Here is a 21,467-nt window from a genome sequence, read left to right on the forward strand (position 1 = left end):
GATGATAGAAACATAGAATTTTAGGGTCTGAAGGGACCTTGGAAATCATTGAGACGAAGCCCCTGCTCAGTACAGTCGTACCTTGGTTCTTGAACAGAAAGCGTTCTGGGAGTCCGTTTGACTCCCGTAACTGTTCGAAAACCAAGGCGTGGCTCCCGATTGGCTGCAGGAGTGTCCTGCAGCCAATCGGAAGCTGCGCTGGACATTCAGCTTCTGAAAATTGTTCAAAAACTGGAACACTCACTTCTGGGTTTTGATCGTTCGGGAGCCAAGGCGTTTGAGATCCAAGGTACAACTCTAGATTCAGGTAGGTAGCCGTGTTGGTCTGACGCAGTTGAAATAAATAATTTTTTAAAAAAATTATCTAGTAGCACCTTAGAGACCAACTAAGTTTGTTCTGGGTACAGTAGTACCTTGGGTTACAGACGCTTCAGGTTACAGTCTCAGCTAACCCAGAAATAGTACCTTGGGTTAAGAACTTTGCTTCAGGATGAGAACAGAAATCGTGCAGCAGTGGTGCAGCGGCAGCAGGAGGCCCCATTAGCTAAAGTGGTGCTTCAGGTTAAGAACAGTTTCAGATTAAGAACAGACCTCCGGAACGAATTAAGTTCTTAATCCGAGGTACTACTGTATAAGCTTTCGTGGGCATGCACACTTCTTCAGGTATCTGAAGCTTATACCCAGACAGAGCAAACTTAGTTGGTCTCTAAGGTGCTACTGGACAATTTTTATTTTTTATTTTTTAATTTCAGGGTACAACTCTATAAGAATCTTGTAACCCCAGTATCCCTGGCAGATGGCCATCCCATCTTTGCTGAAATAGCTCCAGGAAAGGAGAGCCCACAACCTCTTCAGGCAGTCTGCTCCATGGATAAACAACTTTGACCATTAGGCAATTTCTCTTAATAGCCTAAATCTGCTTCCTTACAATTTTCTTCCATTTGCTCTAATCTGGCTCTCTGGAGCAACAGAGAACAATTCAACTCCGTTTTCTACATAAAAGCTATTCAGATCTTTGAAGATAGCTACCGCATCTCTCCTTAACCTGCTGTTACAAGCTTTGGGTGTTAGGGTTTGTGGGTGCAAGGCACCCGTAATTTTTAGAGTGAGTAAATGCTAGAAATTAATAAATGATTGAAGACTTCTGCTGGGTGCCAGACGAAATTTAGCCGTGTTAAGATGAAAGCTGATTCAGTTTCCTAGCCAGGAATCCAACTATGTTTGATAAGGATTGAAGCCTTAATGTGCAAACTATTTTATTTAACCTCATAATAATACCCTTTTGAGATCACCGGATGTAATGTTTCTTGGCGCTCTATAAGGAGTGGTGGGTGAATTTTGTATTTACTGCAATACAGTATGTAGCATTTTTTAACCCCCAGAGGAATGAATATGGGAAGAAGTAATTAATATGGGAAGAAGTAAAGGTAACAGAGACGTAATTGGGGTAGGATTTAAATATGTTGCCGGCCTGGAGGCATCCCAAATGTGTGAGGTATGCATGGGATAGGCCTTTTTACTTGGCATGATAATATATGCAGTTGGCTTACCTACCCAGCATTACATGTACACCAGACATGGCTGTATATATCTTAGTTGTGAGTTTGACCAGCTTGATCACTGTGAATGAAAAATCTGTGCTTTTGGCTCTCCAACTGCTGTTAGACTCCCATAATCCCTTACCACAGGTGCTGGTTCTCCAGCGGTGGGCACACGATGTCACCATGCTGTATGGTGTGTGCATGTGACATCACATGCTGCGGGATGTGCTGACGTTGCACGCACACGCCCCACAACATGGTGGCGTCATGTGCACGCACCCCTGCGGCGTACACAACCCCAGCATGCACGGTTGCAGAGCCAAGCCAGCACACCTCTGCTGGCTGGGGCTGATGAAAGTTCTAGTTCATCATCCCTGGACTCAAGAATGCTGACATTTGTTGGAGTGCCTGTGGGTGGTTCTCTAGGAGGGTAATTCATAGTGGAGTGAAACAACAGTTTTGGATAAATTCCAAAATCCAGAGCAGAGCAATTATGTTTATTAGGCCAACAGGAATGTCATAAAATAGTGAGCTAGCTGAGTCTTTTTAGACCTAATAAATTATTTCACTTTCATCATGATGTTATTGTTTGCCATGTGTGGTGTTGAAGCCAGATTTCCTCAGGTGGTGCAGAGGCTGTGAACATATTACAATTTACTCTGGTCTGCTCCCATTGCACATGCATGAAAAAGGTTGTGTAAAAAAGTTAGTGTAGAAAAGTTTGCATAAAAAAGGTTGTGTAACAAGAAAAATGGAGATAGACATAAACACTTTCAGTTTCTTTTCTCTCCAGTGAAAACCATTTCCTCCAAGCTACCCTTTGCCTCTGTTCTATCACTATCCCCTCATGGGAGGAGGGGCTCCCAATCCCCTGCTGTCAAGCTCAGAGTAACTGCTTTGTTAATCACCTAATACTGTACAGAGCTTTCCAAACTTTTAATGTTGGTGACACACTTTTTAGACATGCATCATTTTGTGGCACAGTGATTCAGTTTTACTAGCAAACTGGAGGTTAAACTAACCCATTTCCAGCCCCAGGAGGAGCACAGGGAGCATTCGTGTGACACACCTACACACTGCAGCTGACACACTAACGTGTCACAACACAGTTTGGAAAGCTCTGTTCTATTTACTTTATCCTAAACCTGGGGAAAGGACTGTACAGTAGTTCAGTGGTAGAGCATTAAAACCTATTGGAAAGTAAGAACACACAATTGGGATTCAATATGACCTTAACAGATTGGAGAACTAGACCCAAACTAACACAAGGAATTTCAATGTAAGGTTCTGCAATTAGGTAGGAAGAATCAGCTGCACAAATATAAGATGGGGCACAGTTGGCTTGCCAGTAGTACATGTGATCTAGGGGTCTTAGTAGACCACAAGCTTAACATGAGTCAACAGTGTGGTGCAGCAACAGGAAAAGTGAATGCTATTCTAGGCTGCATCAACCAAAGTATAGTGTTCAGATCAAGGGAAATAATAGTACCACTCTATTCTGCCATGGTCAGACCACATGTGGAATACTGTGTCCAGTTCTGGGCACCACAATTTAAGAATGATATTGTCAAGCTGGAACATATGTAGAGGAGGGCAACGAGGATGATCAAGGGTCTGGAAACCAAGCCTTATGAGGAATGGTTGAGGGGGTTGGAGATATTTAGCCTGGACAAGAGGAGACTGAGATGAGATATGATAGTTATCTTCCAAAGATGGAACAAACTTGTTTTCTCCTGCTCCAGAGGGTAGGACTCGAACCAATGGCTTCAAGTTACAAGAAAGGAGATTCTGACTAAACATCAGGAAGAGCTTTCAGACAGTAAGAGCTGTTTGACATTGAACGAGACTCCCACAAGAGCTGATGGATTTTGCTTCCTTGGCATTTTTAAAGCAGAGGTTGGGTGGCCACCTGTCATGGATGCTTTAGTTGAGATTCCTGCATTGCAGGGGGTAGGACTAGATGACCCCGGGGGTCCCTTCCAACTCTACAGTTCTGATTCTATGAAATCAACAGGATTTTCCTTTGAGAAAACATAGTTAGGATTGGACTATAAAGCTGGAATCCTAAACTTGGGGAAAGGACTGTTGAGCACTTCAGTGGCAGAGCACCTTTTTGCACACAAAAAAACCCTGGTTCAATTTCCCGCATCTTCAGGTAGGTCTGGGATTGTTCCCCATTTGAAAATCTGGAGAGCTGTAGACTGTAGTGATGGCCCAATGGTCAGACTGGCATATGGCAACTTCTGATGCTCCTAACATGCTCACTAGGAAGCAATTGCGCAGTGACACATCTGAATAAAACATGCTTAGGGCTGCACTGTAACAGCCCAGAGGTTTCCCATGTTTGCTCAGAAAGACATCCGAGTTCAATGGGGCTTATTATGCAGGCTAAGCGCGCCGGAAGTCCCGGCAGGGCAGCCCACGTCACTTCCGCCCTGCCCCTCTCCTCCCGGCATCCCTTTCGAAGAGGCAAAGCAAACGGCGAACCCGGAAGGAGGAAGCGGCGCCGGGCGGACGAAGCGGGCTCCGAAGCTGAGGCGCGGCCCCCCTCCGCCGCCGCCCCGGGCTCGCGCCGCTGCTCAAGCCCCGGAGGGTGAACCCGGCCCCCGAAAGAGGCCCGAGGCCTCCGGTGGCCCCGGAGCGGGCGGCCGGCCTGCGGAGCCCCTGGCGGCGCCGGTCTCTCCCGCCCGCCCCTCCCCGTCGCCCAGGCTGCTCTCCCGGGGAGGACTTCAGGTCATCCAGCAAGCTGGGGGGCGAGGCGGAGACTTGAAGCCAGGTCTGCTGCGTCCCGCCCCCCCCCGCCCCCATTCGCGCTCACTCTTTGAAACTCAGGAATCCGATTTTCTCTCCCCCACCTGAAAGGCTGCTTCTCTCTATGGCAGGAGATTTTGCCCTATTTCTAACTATGATAAGCCCAGGCCTGGGCAGCAACATTTTGCGGGTTGGTTTGATTAAATGCTGCTCTATTGTAAAATGAAAATAAAACAAATCTTTCCATATAGAATGCCATAATGTCAAGAAAGAAGTGTTCTAGCGTAGCCTTTTCCCTGACATACTGATTTTCTGCGTGCAGGGAATGCTTTTGTTTGTTTGTTTGTATATATGGAGAAGCATTCAGTTGTATGTGCCTCCACCTACAATGTAAAGTGGTACAGCCCAGCTATAGGCAGCTTATCCCAACACTTCTTTTATCTCCAGCTGATGACCTGTAGCTCAATAGATTTCTGTATTTGCTTTTTAAAGGTTTCCGTCTTGACCATTCTTTCCACTCCCCAGAACCTATCTGAATGAGTACAGCCCAAGGGGGCTGGAGTTGTGACATGGTACAACCAGGCGGATGCCCGGGTAATGACTGCGGCATGATGGGCGATGATTCCTCTCTGGGCAAAGCCGCCGCCATTCACCTTCCAGCTGAGCTGGCAGGTCATGAGGTTGTGCAGCACTTTCTGGCTGAGAACAGAGATCTCAAAGGTGAGGACCTGGTGAGCTGAGTTGGGCATGCAGCTCTGGGTAGAAAATAATCAGTTGGATTGTTGAAATGTTCACCTTTTTAATTCCAGCACTCAGTTTGAACTCTGCATGATTTCCACCATGAGTGTTTCTGTGACTGGGTGCTGTCAGAGTAGGTGGCTCACTTGTTGTTGTTTAGCCGTTTAGTCGTGTCCAACTCTTCGTGACCCCCTGGACCAGAGCAGGCCAGGCCCTCCTGTCTTCTACTGCCTCCCACAGTTTGGTCAGATTCATGTTTGTAGCTTCGAGAACACTGTCCAACCATCTTGTCCTCTGTTGTCCCCTTCTCCTTGTGCCCTCAATCTTTCCCAACATCAGGGTCTTTTCCAGGGAGTCTTCTCTTCTCATGAGGTGGCCAAAGTAATTCTAGTGAGGTGGCTCACTAGAACTGTGTAAATCAGAGTTCTGCAACTTAGTGTCCTCCTGATACTTTGGACCTGAACGCCCATCATTCTTAACTATTGGCTATGCTGGCAAGGGCTAATGGGAGTTGTAATCCACCTTCTCAAGGGTACCATGTTTGAAAACACTAGTTTAGATTGATCAGATTCTATATTCTCACTTTTGTTAACTTCAGTAGCGCCAGATACATTTGTGAAGTAAAACTCTCAAAAACCTATCTGAATGAGTACAGCCCAAGGGGGCTGGAGTTGTGACATGTAAATTTGTGAAGTAAAATGGAATTTGACTCCTGGGAGTGATGTGATAGGTTCAAACTGATATAGCTAAAGTTTGTTCAGCTTCTTTATTTCATTTCAATACTGGCCAGTAACCAAAATTCTCTGGGCTGTTTACAATAAGATATATATCGTATTTTTCGCCCCATAGGACACACTTTTTCCCCTCCAAAAATGAAGGGGAAGTGTGTGTGCGTCCTATGGGGCGAATGCAGGCTTTCGCTGAAGCCTGGAGAGCGAGAGGGGTCGGTGCGCACCGACCCCTCTCACTCTCCAGGCTTCGCGCAGATCTCCGCAAGCCGTAGGAGCCCGCGGCTTGCGGAGAGTTGCCTGCATGCCGAAGGCTGGGCGCGCTGAGCTGGGCCTGATGGGAGTTAAGAGTCCAACAACACTCAGAGAGGGTACATATTCCCCATCCCTTCTCTGAGTAGTTGCTGTTTTTCCATGCCAGAAAAGGACTTATTCATGCATTTTGTTTTAAGGTCCAGGTTTAATTTCATTAGAGATTCCAAAAGGTCCTCCATCCCTAAAACCATTTTGGGATATGCAGGAATATCTTTGTAGCTCTTACTTTCCTAGCATTGGTGGTAAAATGTGGAAGAGAAGAGGGGTTTCAGCCACCTTTGGTAGAATCAGTGTCTATAGCGCAGGGACAAACGAGTAAAGTGGGTGGGTGTTAAATCACAACTGATTTGCAGCTGGCAGTAGAAGTATATTAACGCTGATTTTGCTGTGGAACTGGCCTATGAAATACTGTTTATAAAAACAGAAAATAAAAAGCAAGCTAAAAGCAGTGGCTTTTGAATCTAAAGTAATTGAAATCTTGCATACCTAAATTACGGCTGTCTGTTCTTTTTTAATAATGTTTTTATTTATTTTCATGGTACAGAAGATAAATTTTGAGAAAACAATTGTTACAACAGTAAACAACAAATAACTTGTCCTGACAAAATTACAGACTTTAATCATGCCATGTGCTGAAGTTTCATTTGATTACTCTAAGAGATCACATCACATTTTCACATAAGTGCTGGGTGGATTCCTGCCACAGTCTGAACAATTTATGTATTCAATAAATTCTAACCCTTCAGTTCAAAAATATCCTGAGCAAATTTACTTCAGATTGACTTCTTAGTTCTTAGAATGACAGAATAGGTTATTATATACCACTAAAACAGAGAACAGAGAATTCTAGGAGTGTAGACTCTTTTTGCAGAACGGAAGTAAGCAATGGCTTGGTTTACATGTAATGCTATGTAAGCCAAATCACAGTTTAACACAGGTGAGCAAACTCTTCCACTGCTTTGCTCCTCCGTTATTTTGTTGATGCATTGCACCAAAGCCATTGTTTGGCTTACTATGTTTTCCAAACTTGGGCTCTTGGTTTAGCTTTCCCAAGCAAACCACAAGCTGTCAGCCAAATATGCAATTCTATGATTCTGTGTTTCTAACCGTAGGAGAAACCTTAGCTCGGCTCACCTCAGCAGCAAAATGACTGGAGAGGAGCAAAGCAGTCATAGTCTGCAGGCCCTTGGCTTGCTTGCACAAAGCCATGGTGTGGCTCAGCATTGCATGTGAACAAGGGCTTTGACAGAAGGCACACCCTTCCTTATGCATCTTCATTCAGTCCCATAAGCAGACGGAATGGAATGATTCCTTTCCTCGTGGAGAAGCAGGCACATTGATCCCACAAACATCTCTTGTCTCTGTTCTGCTGGTAGAAGCTATCCGACAAAGTAACCACATGCTGCGGGAGCGCTACAAGGAGTTCCTGCAATTCCAGGCTTCCCACAAGGAGGAGAAGGAGTTCCTCATGCTCAAGTTCCAGGAAGCCCGACTTGTGGTGGAAAAGCTGCACTTAGAACGCACAGGGCTGAAAAAGCAGTTGGAGCAGGCTGTCCAGGAACTGGAGCGACTGAAGGAGCAACTGGTAAGAGGGAGGGCTGAAGTGTTGAGGTGGGGGCGGGCTCCCTTCAATGCCTCTATCCCATGCTTCTGTTTAAGGGCAGCTCCTCTGACAAAGAAGCTGTGTGTGTTGACATCATGGACAGAGGAGAACCAGGAAAAGCAGTGAAACAATTTTAGTTATTTTATGTGTATCAGATTTTTTGCTTTCCTGCTCACAGACAGTATCTCAGCCATTTCCCAAAGAGAAAGAGACCTCTGGAGCACAAGAGGAGCCAGACACTGTAACCCTTACTCAAGGAGAAGCTGTACTTGCTCTGGTAAGGAGAAGCATTGTGTAGCTAGGTAAGTGGGTGTAGTCTGAGCTTGTCCCAAAGAAATAATACACCTATCAAAGCTACACACACACACACTTATCTTGTAGATTGTGCTGGGCGGGTTGGACATTGGATCATAATGGTTGATGTGTTGTAAATTTTCAGTCGTGGTTATGCACTTTCCTCTCCCTTTTCCAGGTCCCTGAGATGCCACAGCAGAAAAAGGAGAGGCTGGAGGAGGATTTGAAGGAGCTCCAGGAGGCCAACCAGGTCTTGCAGAAAGACAAGCTGGCATTGCAGGCTGAGATCTGTGCACTGCAACAAGCAGTGAAGGGCACCTCGCCCACAGAAAAGCCTGCAGTAAAGATGAAGGTGAGAGTTGGTGGGGGAAACATGTGAAAGGGTCACGGGTAGGCAATGGAGACAAGGCTCCTATGGAGTTTAGAATAGGGGTGTAACTGTTTGCCTGCAATCCTTCTGTTCTCACCCCCTTCTTAGGGTCTTTCAACATTGAGAATTGGGCAGTTGAGGCTTAACAAAGATAGATTGAAAATAAATTTTATTGTATAAAAAGGAAATTAGCATACTTATTAATGTTGTTGAACAGAATCAATAAACAATATATTGATGGTAGGCTAAGTTTAAAGCCACTACAAATAGTAAGAACTATTTGTCTTCAAAAAGCATGCCTCGGAACACATGAAAAACCAGGATGCAGTGCCTAATTAGGTCAGCCTAATAGTGAAGGGAGAAAGATGTTTGGCTGAATGAAGGGAAGGGGATGATCTGGCTCAAGGGGTGAAGGTGGTAAGAGCAGGGAAAGGGATACTCGTGAGAGCTTTTAGAAAGGGAAGGGGACGTTGTCAAGAGGAGGAAATGAGTTTGGACCGTGATTAAGTGAAGCTCTGGGGAAGGTTTTAAAGTATGAATTGAAAGTGGATGGGGGACTTTGGGGCAATGGCTGAGAGTAAAGATTCCATTCTTGCAGTGGGTGGCTATGGGAAGGAGAATGAGATTCTGAGGAGAAAAAGCAACACAAGAAGAAAAGAGCAGTGCAAGGGGATGAAGGAAAGTACAGTGGTACCTGGGTTTACAAACTTAATCCGTTCCGGACGTTCTTAAACCAAAACTGTTCTTAAACTGAGGCGCGCTTTCCTTAATGAGACCTGCTGCTGCCAGTGCCCTTCCACCATTTGGCTTCCGTTCTTAGACCGAGATAAAGTTATCAAACCAAGACACTTATTTCCAGTTTTGCAGAGTTTGTAAACCAAATTGTTCTTAAACTGGACTGTTCTTAAACCGAGGTACCGCTGTAGATCTCTCCAAGAAACAGGGATCTGATTGGGCTCAAAAGCAGGAAATAGGAGAAGAGTAAAGAGTAAAGGTTTGGCCAGCTGATGGCTTTCTGAGAGGAAGGGGGACAGTCTTTGTCCTTAGTTCTGTGAGGTGGCTGATTGATGTATTGGAGTTGAGGAAGAAGAAGGGCAGACAAAAGTCTACAGGAGAGTTCCTGGACAGGAAAATGATGTCCCTTTGGGATCCAAAAGATTCCTTAGCAACAAGGAATCTTTTGGATCCCAAAGGGACATCCCAAAGGTGAAAAGCATTTCCTTTTAAAACTCGTTGGCCTTAAAAAAACGAAGAAGAAGAGTGGCAGTGATTGGGAACGAAGTTTTTTAAATGGTGATAACCAGGAAGTGGTCTTCCTAAACTTTGGAGAATTGGCTTCCAAAAATGCATTCTTCTTCTGCTGTGCCAAGTGAAGGAGAGATGGGTAGCATAGCTCTTGGGCTCTTCTGGCAGAAGCCTCAGGCTATTGAAACCTCTTGATTTTAAATATTAATTCATTTTCCATACCACCCTACATCTGACTATCACTGGACAGTTTACAATATAAGAACATAGAAATACCTTCAATAGTAACAAATAAACTACCCCCCCCCCCAGGTTAAAAGGCCTTGGATTTTTAATTTTCCAAAAGGAGAAGGCAAATGTTTTCGCCTGGTGCCAAAAGATACGTAACAAAAGTGTCAGGTGAGCCTCCCTGGGAGAGCATCCCGCAAGCAGGAGCCACCACCGAAAAGGCCCACTTTTGTGTTTCTACTCTCAGGACCCCTCATGGAGGAGGCACATGAAGTTCATATGGGGAGAGTCAGTCCTTGAGGTATTGCGGTCCTAAGCCATTTAAGGCTTTATAGGTCAAAAACAGCAATTGGAATCGGGCCCGGAAACTAATTGGCAGCCAGTGCACTTGGGGCGTGATTGGAGTTACCGTATTGGCCTGAATACAGTGGTGCCTCGCAAGACGAAATTAATCCGTTCCGTGAGGCTCTTCGTCTAGCGGTTTTTTCATCTTGCGAAGCAAGCCCATTGACAGCTTAGCGGATTAGCGCTATTAGCAGTTTAACGGCTTATCAGCTTAGCGGATCAGCTGATAAGCGGCTTAGGTGCTTAGAAATAGGGGGGAACCCGCAGGAACTCGCAAGACATTTTCGTCTTGCGAAGCAACTCCATAGGGAAATTTGTTTTGCGAAGCGCCTCCAAAACGGAAAACCCTTTCGTCTAGCGGGTTTTCCGTCTTGCGAGGCGTTCGTCTTGCGGGGCACCACTGTATAAGCCGCACCCGCAAATAAGCTGTTAGGCCTGGTCGTTGTCCTCTTCAGATCACCACACAAACACTTCTTGTTCTTTTATAACTTTTTATTGCGTATTAACAAAACAATCTTATAAACGGTTCTTAACTATTATTCCTCAGAGTCACTTCTTTCAGATCCCTTCTGAGCCCTGCTTCTCCGTGACCAGCCACTCTCAAAATGGCGAAGGCGCCTTTCCCTTCGCTTTCCCGCCCTTTTTCCTACCCTCCTGGCTAGAGCTGGCCTGTATCTCCCCTCCTGAACCCTGGCCTTTCCTGGGAACAGCCGGTCCCTCCCTCTTGTTCCTCTTGCTCCCTTCTATTAGCTTCACTGCTCTCCTTCCCCCCTTGGGGAATGCTTTCTCCCTCGGATAAACTGGAAACTTCTAACTCTTCCCTGACATAAGCCACACCTTTAAAATTCAAAAAATAAAAAAGGCAATACCCAAATATAAGCCGCCCTCTTAAAATTCTGTAGGCACTCACATCTGTTCCGTTTTACCAGATGTCTCTTTCAGCAGCCATCCTAGAATCATAGAATCATAGAGTTGGAAGAGACCACAAGGGCCATCGAGTCCAACCCCCTGCCAAGCAGGAAACACCATCAGAGCACTCCTGACATATGGTTGTCAAGCCTCTGCTTAAAGACCTCCAAAGAAGGAGACTCCACCACACTCCTTGGCAGCAAATTCCACTGTCGAACAGCTCTTACTGTCAGGAAGTTCTTCCTAATGTTTAGGTGGAATCTTCTTTCTTGTAGTTTGGATCCATTGCTCCGTGTCTGCTTCTCTGGAGCAGCAGAAAACAACCTTTCTCCCTCCTCTATGTGACATCCTTTTATATATTTGAACATGGCTATCATATCACCCCTTAACCTCCTCTTCTCCAGGCTAAACATGCCCAGCTCCCTTAGCCGTTCCTCATAAGGCATCGTTTCCAGGCCTTTGACCATTTTGGTTGCCCTCCTCTGGACACGTTCATAAAAGCCAATTTTCATAAGGTCGCAAGTTTAAACCGCACTCTAACTTTTCATGGTTGGAAATTGAAAAAAAAGTGTGGCTTATATTCGGGCCAATATGGTATATACTTAAACCTTCTTGCCCCAGCGAGCAACCTGGGTGCTGAATTCTACACCACTTGAAGTTTCCAAATTGTCTGCAGATTATTATAAACTCTAATAATCTAGTTTACTAGAGCAAGACAACCAAAGTTAGGATAGTGACCTGAAACACAGGCCCAAATGAGGGTCTGAGTGAGTGATTTGATGCAGGGAAATATACTGGAAGACATCCATGTCCCTGCACTGACATCTGCATGCAGATCTAACGGTAAGTCCAGTTGTGGCAGAAACTTCTGCTGCCCCAGTGGGAATCCACAATTACCAAGCTCAAAGTCAGCGGTCAGCAAACTTTTTCAGCAGGGGGCCGGTCCACCGTCCCTCAGACCTTGTGGGGGGCCGGACTATACTATGTGGGGGGGGGGGAAATGAACTAATTCCTATGCCCCCGAGATACATTTTAAATAAAAGCACACATTCTACTCATGTAAAAGCACCAGGCAGGCCCCACAAATAACCCAGAGATGCATTTTAAATAAAAGGACACATTCTACTCCTGTAAAAACACACTGATTCCTGGATCGTCCACGGATTTAGAAGGCGACTGGGCCGGATCCAGCCCCCAGGCCTTATCCATGCTCTAAGTCCACGTGACGTCCTGACACAATGGATACAGCAGCAGAGAAGCTCCAGGACCACCCACAGCATAAGAACTGTGGCTACTTGTCCACTTGTTTAGCAATCAAACAGATGTCAGTTAGGCACATCCTCTCCTTCCACCAGCACTGTCCTGGTAGGGATGCAGGTGGGCCACCAGCTGAAGCTGATGGAAAGCCCTCTGCACCACCAAGTCCACCTGAGCCCCAGGCGACAGCAAAGGATCCAGAAGCTGTACCCCCAAGCTGCATCCCTGCTCCTTCTGAGGAGTGCGACCCCATCAAGAGCAGGCCACCTCCCAGCCATCTGGTCTAGGGAACCGCCCTCTAACAGTGCCACAGTCTGATCTGGATTGAGCTTCAGTTTGATTAGCTATTGTGGGGTGAGAGAAGAAAGAATTGGCATTTTAGGTGATCATTTCTTGGCTTAACACTAACAGGAGTCTGGTGAAAAGTACAACTGATAAGGGAGGAAGGCAAAGATTTACAGTGAAGGGAATGGCAATCAGTGCAGTTAGCAGGACACATTGCAACTTAGCTTGCTTATATATGCCTTGTGAGAGTTACAATAAAGGAATCTCTGTTCTTGTCTCTCCCAGCCAAAACAAAAAAAAAGCCTTCTCAGATACAGGCTATCATTCTTAAAGCAAAATCTGGATTTTGGGGTGTTCCATAGCATATTGAATCTGGTAAAGATTAACTTATCTGGTTACCTTTCCAGGAGAATGGAGTTGCAGAAGAACAACCTGTGGAATTGGAATCCTTGCAGGGCTCAGGGGCCAGGTAAGAGCCCCCTAGCATGGAGAGACCAAGAGAATGGTCCCTGGGAAGCCAGACCATATGTGCACCTATTTATTTTATGTTATCAAATTTATAATAACAGACCTATACACTGCCTTTTAGTCAAGTGGCCCAGGTAGTTACAATAAAATATTAAAAACATTACAAAATAACTAATACCGAAAATAGCCAAAGGAGCACATTTGAAAAATCAGCATAATCTCATATAATAATAATAATTATTATTTTTTATTTATACCCCGCCCTCCCCAGCCAAGGCCGGGCTCAGAGCGGCTTACAAGCAATAATAAAAACAAGATGAATGATTACAAACTTAAAAACAAAAATAAAACACAACAATTAAAATAATGGAACATTAAAATATTAAAATGTAGCCTCATCCCAGGAGGAGAAGGAAAAGAAGGGGAAAAAAGAGAGAGGGGGGGGGAGGGAATCAAACTGGCTCCAAGCCAAAGGCCAGGCGGAACAACTCTGTCTTACAGGCCCTGCGGAAAGAAATCAGATCCTGCAGGGCCCTGGTCTCATGAGGCAGAGCGTTCCACCAGGCCGGAGCCAGAGTTGAAAAGGCCCTGGCTCTGGTCGAAGCCAATCTAACTTCCTTAGGGCCCGGGACCACTAGGGTGTTGTTATTTATGGACCTTGAGGCTCTCCGTGGGGCATATCAGGAGAGGCGGTCCCGGAGGTACGAGGGTCCTAGGCCGTGAAGGGCTTTAAAGGTCAAAAGCAGCACCTTAAATCTGACCCTGTACTCCACCGGGAGCCAGTGCAGCTTGAAAAGCACTGGGTGAATTTGCTCCCATGGCAGAGACCCCGTGAGGAGCCTCGCTGCAGCATTCTGTACCCGCTGGAGTTTCTGGGACAGCTTCAAGGGCAGCCCCGCGTAGAGCGAATTACAGTAGTCAAGCCTGGAGATGACCGTCGCATGGATCACTGTGGCCAGGTCGGGGCGGGAAAGGTAAGGGACCAACTGCTTGATGCGGCGAAGGTGGAAAAATGTCGCCTTGGCTGTTGCTGTAACCTGCGCCTCCATGGAAAGGGAGGCGTCAAGGATTACACCCAAACTCTTAACGGAAGGCAATGGCACTAATTGGGCCCCCGCAAGAGAAGGGAGTTGGTCCCTCATCCCCATGCCATCCCGACCTAGCCATAGCCATATGAACCCGAATAAAACAGATCAACAAACGTTTAAAGGTCTGGGTAAATAAAAAGGTGTTTCTGGCACTAGGCTAAGACAACAAGATAATGCCTGCCAGGCAAGCCTTTCTAGGGATAGCGCCTCCAAAGCAGGCTGCCAGCCCAGGGTCTTTTCCCCAGTAAACATCTGTAATGTCTTAGAATGGTTGGGGGAACCTGGAGAGGCACCTGGTGATCTCATGGGATGCTCCTGTTTATATGCCTGGAGTTCATTTCAGGATGCTTCCAGGTTGCAGGCTTTTGTCTAGTGGTACACAGTACCCATTACTGACTGTTAGATAAGAAAAAATGAAAGAAGCAAGGTACACCAGGTACAGTGGAACCTCAGTTGTTGAACGTAATCCATCCTGGAGGATCGTTCGACTTACAAGATGTTCAACAACTGAGGCACAATTGCTGGTCAGCAATTTCCTTTTAAAAAATGGAGAAACACGTCTTGGAAGCCATTCAACTTCCGAGGCGTGTTTGAAATCAAAGCATTCACTTCCGGGTTGTCAGTGTTCAGGTTCCAAATTGTTCAGCTTCTGAAGCGTTCAGCAACTGACGTTCCACTATAGAATTAAGTCACCTAGGCAGTTCAGACTGAAACCCAGCATAGTTGTACTTTTGTACCAATAACCTATTGCAGAGCTTTCCAGACTTTTCATGCTGGTGACACACTTTTTAGACATGCATCATTTCGTGACACAGTAATTCAGTTTTACTAGCAAACCAGAGGTTAAACTAACCCCTTTCCAGCCCTGGGAGGAGCGTGGGGAATGCTCGTGTGACACACACTGCAGCCGACAGTGATCACAGCCGAATGTGATTGCCAGCCTTAGTCTCAGAAATCTCATTCTGCACAAAACTCTGGAGTTACCAAAGCCCAGCTTGGCATATGACTAAATGTCAAAGCCAAGACATAGTGGGCTGGTGTTCTGTGGCTAGAGATTTGAGAGTGTTTGCAACTGGCTGAGAGTTGATGCTGCAAATTAGGTTGTGTGGGTTGTTTTTTTTTTGCAAACTCTCAGTGCATTACCTTTCTTTCTTTACAGAAATAGTTCTGGTCAGGACCAGGCTGAAGAGCTATGCAAGAGGCTGAAGGAGGTAGAGGATGAGTAAGTTCATGATAATATGCTTATACTTTCTCAGGTATGTCCAGCCAGGCAGGCAGAATGTTGGAAGACATCTAGGGAGTGAAACTTACAGATGATGTTGGCAGGTAGTGTGTTTTGAGGAGGGGAGAGCCCATAAAGGAGATGTTCATGAATCCAGCTGTTAGTACAATGAGAGGAAGTCACAGCTGGGGCTATGCAAAAGTCATTTGGCAGGATTTGATCCAGGGAAGCCTCCTTCCACTGAATGAGGCCAAGTGCCCGCCATTTATGTGGCCTGGTCCCTGAAGCAGGTGGGAGGAGTAACTCAATATTGGTTAATCCCTGCCATTTAAGGAGAATGGGCAGAATCCATGTGGCCAGGAAATTGAGGATGGGAGGGTAAAATGGTTACTTCTGAGCCAGAAGCCACTGCAAAGTTATTAGCAATTACTGAGGTGGTAAACTTGCATTTGAGCTGCACCAGCTCACACTGCATGTATGGATTTCATATAATGAAATGCTCATTATATGAACCTACCGTCAGGAAGAGGACTTGGCTAGAATTTCTCTTTGTGATACATTATTTTCTCTGTGCTGTTCATTTATGGAGGAGTGTGCATTCTTGAGTCCCCACCTATAGTGTGAGGTGGTGCAACCGAGACCCAGGATTATTACCTCAGTGAGGAAAATATTTTAGAGCAGGGCTGCTGGAATCTCTGGCCTCCCAGGGGTTGTTGGATTACAGTTCCCATCATCCCTGATCATTGGCTTTGCTGGCTGGAGCTGTTGGGAGTCAAACAATACTTTGAGGGATAAAGGTTTCCCATCAGTGCTTCAGAGTGCGTGTGCATTAACAGAATCATCAGGTCATGACAGAATCATACTTTCCCCCTCCTCCCCAACCTTGTGTAAGGACTGTCAGTGGAAGCATGAAGACAATAGCAATTTAAATCTTGGGGGCTGAAGAATGGCAGGTGAAAGGGTAGCAAATGTATAGTATTTGCAACACCCAAAGCAATGGAAGGTTTTGGAGTATGGAGTGTTGAGGGGGATGCTACTATCCCTCAGAATATTGAGCATTATTGGGTATATCCTAGGATGAATGTCCTATCCACAAACAACCCCTCCTCCCCCAGTGTAGCTTTGGTAGATCATAACTAGTATATTTTGGACAGGACACAAAGGGTTTGCTACTGAGTGATGGAACCTGTAGTGGCTAGTACTGAAGTAGAGTAGAGGACATGCTATCTTGTGAAGTTCAACAGCTGCACATTTTATCATTCCCACCCCCAGGAGTTCAGCCCTTCGTCAAGAGCTGGCATCAGCCAGAGAGGAGCTCGTGCGTCTGGCAGCATGGGAGCACGAGACCCAGCAGCAGCTACAAACACTGAGCAAGCAGTTGGAGGTGAATTGTCACTCTAGCATGAAAATCTTGTTCCCACAAGCTTCAGAGGTTCCTGTCTGTCCCACTTCACAGGTACTGACTGACCTGTGATCTGTCTCCCACTCTCATTACAGCAGGCGGGGGAGGACAAGGCCTCAGTAAAGGCTCAGGTGACTTCCTTGTTGGGGGAGTTGCAGGAGAGCCAAAGTCGCCTGGAAACCTGCACACAGGAAAAGAAGGAGCTGGAGGAGAGGTGAGTCACGCAGGAGACTTGTGTGGTCAGGCTGTGTGGTTGGCAAGTGGGTGGAGGGAGGCCTTTTGGCCTGCAGTGATGCAGACATTATGAAACAATGAGCTGGGCCTGCTCTGTGGGACAGGGAGATTGGCTCCACTGTCCTTCCCCTCCAAGCATACTAACCTCAAACTGGAAGAGATCATGTGATGTCCTTTGTGCAGCAGGGGTCTGGATGTGTCCTGTACCTGGCGCCCTAAATCTGGAACAGCCACATTTGCTTGATTAGCTCATGCCTCTGTGAAAAACACTAGGTGTTTTGAATACCAAAATCAAGACCCAGTCTCAGAAAAATATAGGAGACAGCTTTGATCCATTAGAACTGGCAGTCCATTAGAGTGGAAGCCTTTTTTTTTTTCTTCCAGTGGTTAGGTGTCAAACCAAAAAGCAAGTTGGGAACTGCTGCTGGCCTTCCATGTGCTTTCTCACAGTGTATGGGATCACAAAAATAATGACAAAAAAATGTTGAAGAGCTGGGGACGCTTCTTTGATATTTTCACCTCTGTCACTTGCCTTGGTGAAGAGGTCGGCAGGTTGCTTCTTCAGGAATGCAAGCAGCTATGATGGAAAGGTCAGAGAGAACCCCACCCTCAGTTACATGCACATCCTCAACAGTGGCCCACTTTCCATGTGAAGCCACAGAAGAGGATGACAGCACCGAGTGTTACGATGAAGAAGATTCAAGGAGTTGCGTAGAAAACCTATTGAATCAAACAATGCTGGATCTAGTGCTGTCATGGTACATATTTTCTGGGGTGAAAAGGCAAGGGTAATTCTGTCTACCCAGGAAATCTTGGCTAGCAGGTAAAGAGCTGTATTTGTCTTTTCTGCTGTGCTACAGGGTCCGTGCAGCTGGCGAAAGACTCCAGCATCTTGAAAAGGAGGCTGAAGCCCGCACCAAACAGCACAGTGTGCAAGTCGATCAGTTGCGCCTGCAGGTGCAAAATCTAGAAAGCGCCTTGCGAGTGGAGCGGCAGAGCGCCACAGAGGAAAAGTGAGTGAGAGGATGGGAGAGCCAAGAGCCTGGGGGATTTAGCCCTGTGGCAAGTACCTATAAACTGATCTATTCCCTCTCTCCTCTATAGGAGAAAATTAGCTCAGCTGCAGGTGGCCTATCACCAGCTCTTCCAGGAGTATGACTCTCATATCAAAGCCAGTCTAGAAAATGAGAAGTGGAGCCAGGTGGGAGAAATGATGCTTTGTAATGAAAACCTTAATTCTATAAAGGGTCCCTTTTCCACTTTGTCTTGGTGGGGGCAGGGAGTTAGATTGAGATGTCATGCTTCATTTTTCCTCTAGCAACATGCAGCACCTGATACTTTTTAGAGCTGCCCCATTTCTTCCAACCCATCAGAGTTCCGGTTTTCTCATTTTTCCTGGCATTTGTAAAGCATTTGCCCCCCATTCCTGTGTTGGGGTGGCTAATACATGACCACAGACCATATCTAGTCCCTTAAAATAAGTTTAATAATAATGACGGTTCCCATGTGTCCCATGCCAAAAGTGGCTTTAGGGCCCCCAGCCCCTCAAATCTGTCCCTTAAAAAAAATACACTATACTGATAATTCCTGTTTATCATTTGCAATAAAGAAATTTGTGCCCAAAGCTGGTTTCAATTCTTAAAAAATACTGACAATTCCTATGTTCTGATGCCAAAAGCGCCCCAATTGCTTTTTTAAACTTGAAAAAGAAAACAGGTGGCAAGCCCCATGTCAAATGATCATCGTACTCTTATTAAATTTAGTAATAATGAGTGACAAAAATGGTTTAAAATGGGTGTCATTTATTGAGGGATCTTTTGGAAGGCTTACCTTCTTTTGCAACAACTTTACACTTCAGCCTTGGCTCCTAGAGGGTTGGTCATTGTGGCCCTGGGCCTGAAAAACTTTAGCCACCCTTGTTCTATATAGTTTAAAAAGGTCTGGAAGGGGCAGTATTTTATTTGATAAAATAGTAATAAAAATAATTTCCTAGTTGTATGGCTTGTGGCGGAGTGGGTTCTCCAGGTACAAAAACAAAAAGGTATGTGTGTATATATTGTGTTTATGTATCAGTCACACTAAAGTCAGAAAGAAATTTACAGTACTTCCAAAGTAACTATAGTGGTCTGTTGTACTAAATATAAATGCATACCCTTTGTATACCTTTTTTAAGAGTAATCCCAACAAACTTAATAGACTTTAGTTATGTTAAAAATCAAAACAGGGCAGTCTTAGCCTGATTTAATTAATTTAGAACCGTTGGCATGCAGTCCCCAGCAGAAAGTTGCCTGCAGTGAACTCTGTCCCCTCCTCAGGGTTTGGATGTGCGGGCTGCTGAATTGTCTGAGCAATTACAGCAGGCTGAAGAGGCTCTGGTGGCCAAGCAGGAACTGATTGACAAGCTGAAGGAGGAGGCTGAGCAGCACAAGGCTATCATGGAGACTGTGCCAGTGCTCAAGGCACAGGTGAGTAGGGAATTAAGTTTGCCATGAGGAAGTAGCCATGCTGGAAAAGGGATTGGTGTGTATGTTTATGGCAACCTGGGGAACGTGAGTAGTGAAGTAAGAGGTAAAGTAGCTGTCACCCTACTTTTTATTCAGGCTGATATCTACAAGACAGACTTCTTGGCAGAGCGTCATGCTCGGGAAAAACTACATGAACAGCGAGAGGCCCTGCTGGAGCAAGTTGCTCAACTGCAGAGAGATTATGAAAAGCTGCAAGCAGAATCTGAGGGAGTCAGACGGTGAGTAGGGGATGGATGAAAACACTGACACACCTAGAATGTAGTAGTTTGTCCACATCAGCTGTGGTGTTGGTATCTGTGTTAAGCTTCTTTTGATTTTGGGCAAGGTATGAAAGTGGTCTGTAGCCAAAGGCAACAAACCTTATACAGTGGTACCTTGGGTTAAGTACTTAATTCGTTCCGGAGGTTTGTACTTAACCTGAAGCACCACTTTAGCTAATGGGGCCTCCTCCTGCCGCCGTGCCACCAGAGAACGATTTCTGTTCTCATCCTGAAGCAAAGTTCTTAACCTGAGGTACTATTTCTGGGTTAGCGGAGTCTAACCTGAAGCGTCTGTAACCCGAGGTACCATTGTACGTCTTTCACTTTTCCTGGGAAAGGGTTAGTATTACAAATAAACTGAATTGTGGTTATCTCTCCCTAAACAGTTCTCTGATGGAAGAGATGAGGAATCGCCATTCAGAAATGCGGCCACAACCTCAGCCAGGTGTGTTTTAGTGTTACTTATCCTTAAGAGAAAAAAAATCAGTTCACACACAAGCATACTTCTTATGTTATTTCTAATCAATTTGGCTTGTTTTAAGAATTCCTTTAAAAAAACCAAAAACTTTATTGCCTGCCTTTATTTATTGCTGGTTAACCATTCTGGCATCTTGAACCTGCTGTCATCTTTCCACAAGTGTGGCATATATTCCTCCTAAGCATCTAGTATTGTGGTTTTTAAATATACTCCAAGCATCCTGAAGAGATTTGTCCCTCTTGATTCCCTCTTCTGCTTTCTTGAAGGAACTTACAGCTATGAGAACAAATGTGAAGTGTTGTCATCATTGCTAGCATGAGGGAGTAAATATACTGGTGCATGCAGATTGACTGTACTTTTCTTGTCCTTCCAGGTTTCCTGAGGGGTCCTGCCCCATTCCACCCCCAGCTTCTAACAGTGAGAAGACAAAGCCTTGCTGAAGAACCGATTGAGTTCTCTTGTCCCAAGTGCCAGTACAGGGCTCCAGACATGGACACTCTACAAATCCACGTCATGGACTGTATCCAGTGACACTGATTGAGGAAGGGAATGAGTGTTCCATTCTGTGGTATCATTTTGTTGCCTTAAGCCAAACCAGCAGTACAGCTAAGAGTTTACCTTGGAGCAAAGATCATTGACTTTTTCCTCCCTACCTGTATGTCATTAACTTTTTTCCTTCTATGAAAATGGTAAAGCCTGCTGCTGTCCTCCTTCAAAGCCTGGCTACCATAGCCATGGGGTTTTCACTGTTTTAGGTTTGTGTGAAATAATGTGTTTGATCTACTGTATGTCAAGAGGATTCAGCCACCCCTTTAACATAACAAACAATACATATCTCGGTAGCTCTTTTAAGGGTGCTCCTCCATGAAGACTGCTCATTCTTGCTTTCTCTAAGTGCCTCCCAAGATACAGGAAGAATCCTCCAAGCTACATACCCTAACTGTGCCTTACACATCTCCTTAGCCAAGCTGTGATGAGGAAGCCCATGCAATAGAGAAAGAGAATAGTTTATTTCTTTTGCTTTCCAAGAGGTATGCCCAGTTGAAACTGCTTATTGGGGTTAGTTACCAGTATTTCTACAGTATGAAGAGTCACCATACGACTCCAACTTTCTCTAAAGTCAATTAAAGTAAAGTTCAAGATCAGCAATGACTTTTCTACTTATACCCGGCATATTCCCT

General features: G+C 45.5%; 1 protein-coding gene across 8 annotated transcripts; it reads left to right on the forward strand.

Annotated features, from left to right (window-relative positions):
- The first annotated feature begins 3,987 nt into the window (after positions 1–3,987).
- On the forward strand, positions 3,988–21,431 carry IKBKG (inhibitor of nuclear factor kappa B kinase regulatory subunit gamma). 8 transcript variants are annotated; one of them, XM_083719121.1, is made up of 15 exons: positions 3,988–4,317; positions 4,785–5,012; positions 7,450–7,658; positions 7,855–7,953; positions 8,149–8,322; positions 13,017–13,078; positions 15,325–15,387; positions 16,660–16,771; positions 16,885–17,003; positions 17,884–18,036; positions 18,128–18,224; positions 19,339–19,488; positions 19,624–19,766; positions 20,195–20,253; positions 20,660–21,431. In XM_083719121.1, exons 2-15 carry the CDS (start codon positions 4,829–4,831, stop codon positions 20,815–20,817), a joined length of 1,782 nt encoding a protein of 593 aa, XP_083575247.1. In that variant the 5' UTR covers positions 3,988–4,317; positions 4,785–4,828; the 3' UTR covers positions 20,818–21,431. The 8 variants fall into 8 exon arrangements, with proteins under 8 accessions (XP_083575247.1, XP_083575246.1, XP_083575244.1 ...); XM_083719120.1 differs by having other exon boundaries at positions 4,818–5,012; XM_083719118.1 differs by having other exon boundaries at positions 3,996–4,317; positions 4,818–5,012; positions 16,888–17,003.
- The last annotated feature ends 36 nt before the right edge of the window (positions 21,432–21,467 follow it).

The sequence above is a fragment of the Podarcis gaigeae genome (genome assembly GCF_964106915.1).
Source record: "Podarcis gaigeae genome assembly, chromosome: 17".
Taxonomy (NCBI): Eukaryota; Metazoa; Chordata; class Lepidosauria; order Squamata; family Lacertidae; genus Podarcis; species Podarcis gaigeae.

Bases quoted from the DNA above. Each gene is read 5' to 3' on its own strand.
- IKBKG (XM_083719121.1), top strand. From the start codon at position 4,829: ATGAGTACAGCCCAAGGGGGCTGGAGTTGTGACATGGTACAACCAGGC. The intron at 8,323-13,016 runs GTGAGAGTTGGT...TTACCTTTCCAG, and splicing joins AGCCTGCAGTAAAGATGAAG to GAGAATGGAGTTGCAGAAGA. The intron at 16,772-16,884 runs GTGAATTGTCAC...CTCTCATTACAG, and splicing joins CACTGAGCAAGCAGTTGGAG to CAGGCGGGGGAGGACAAGGC.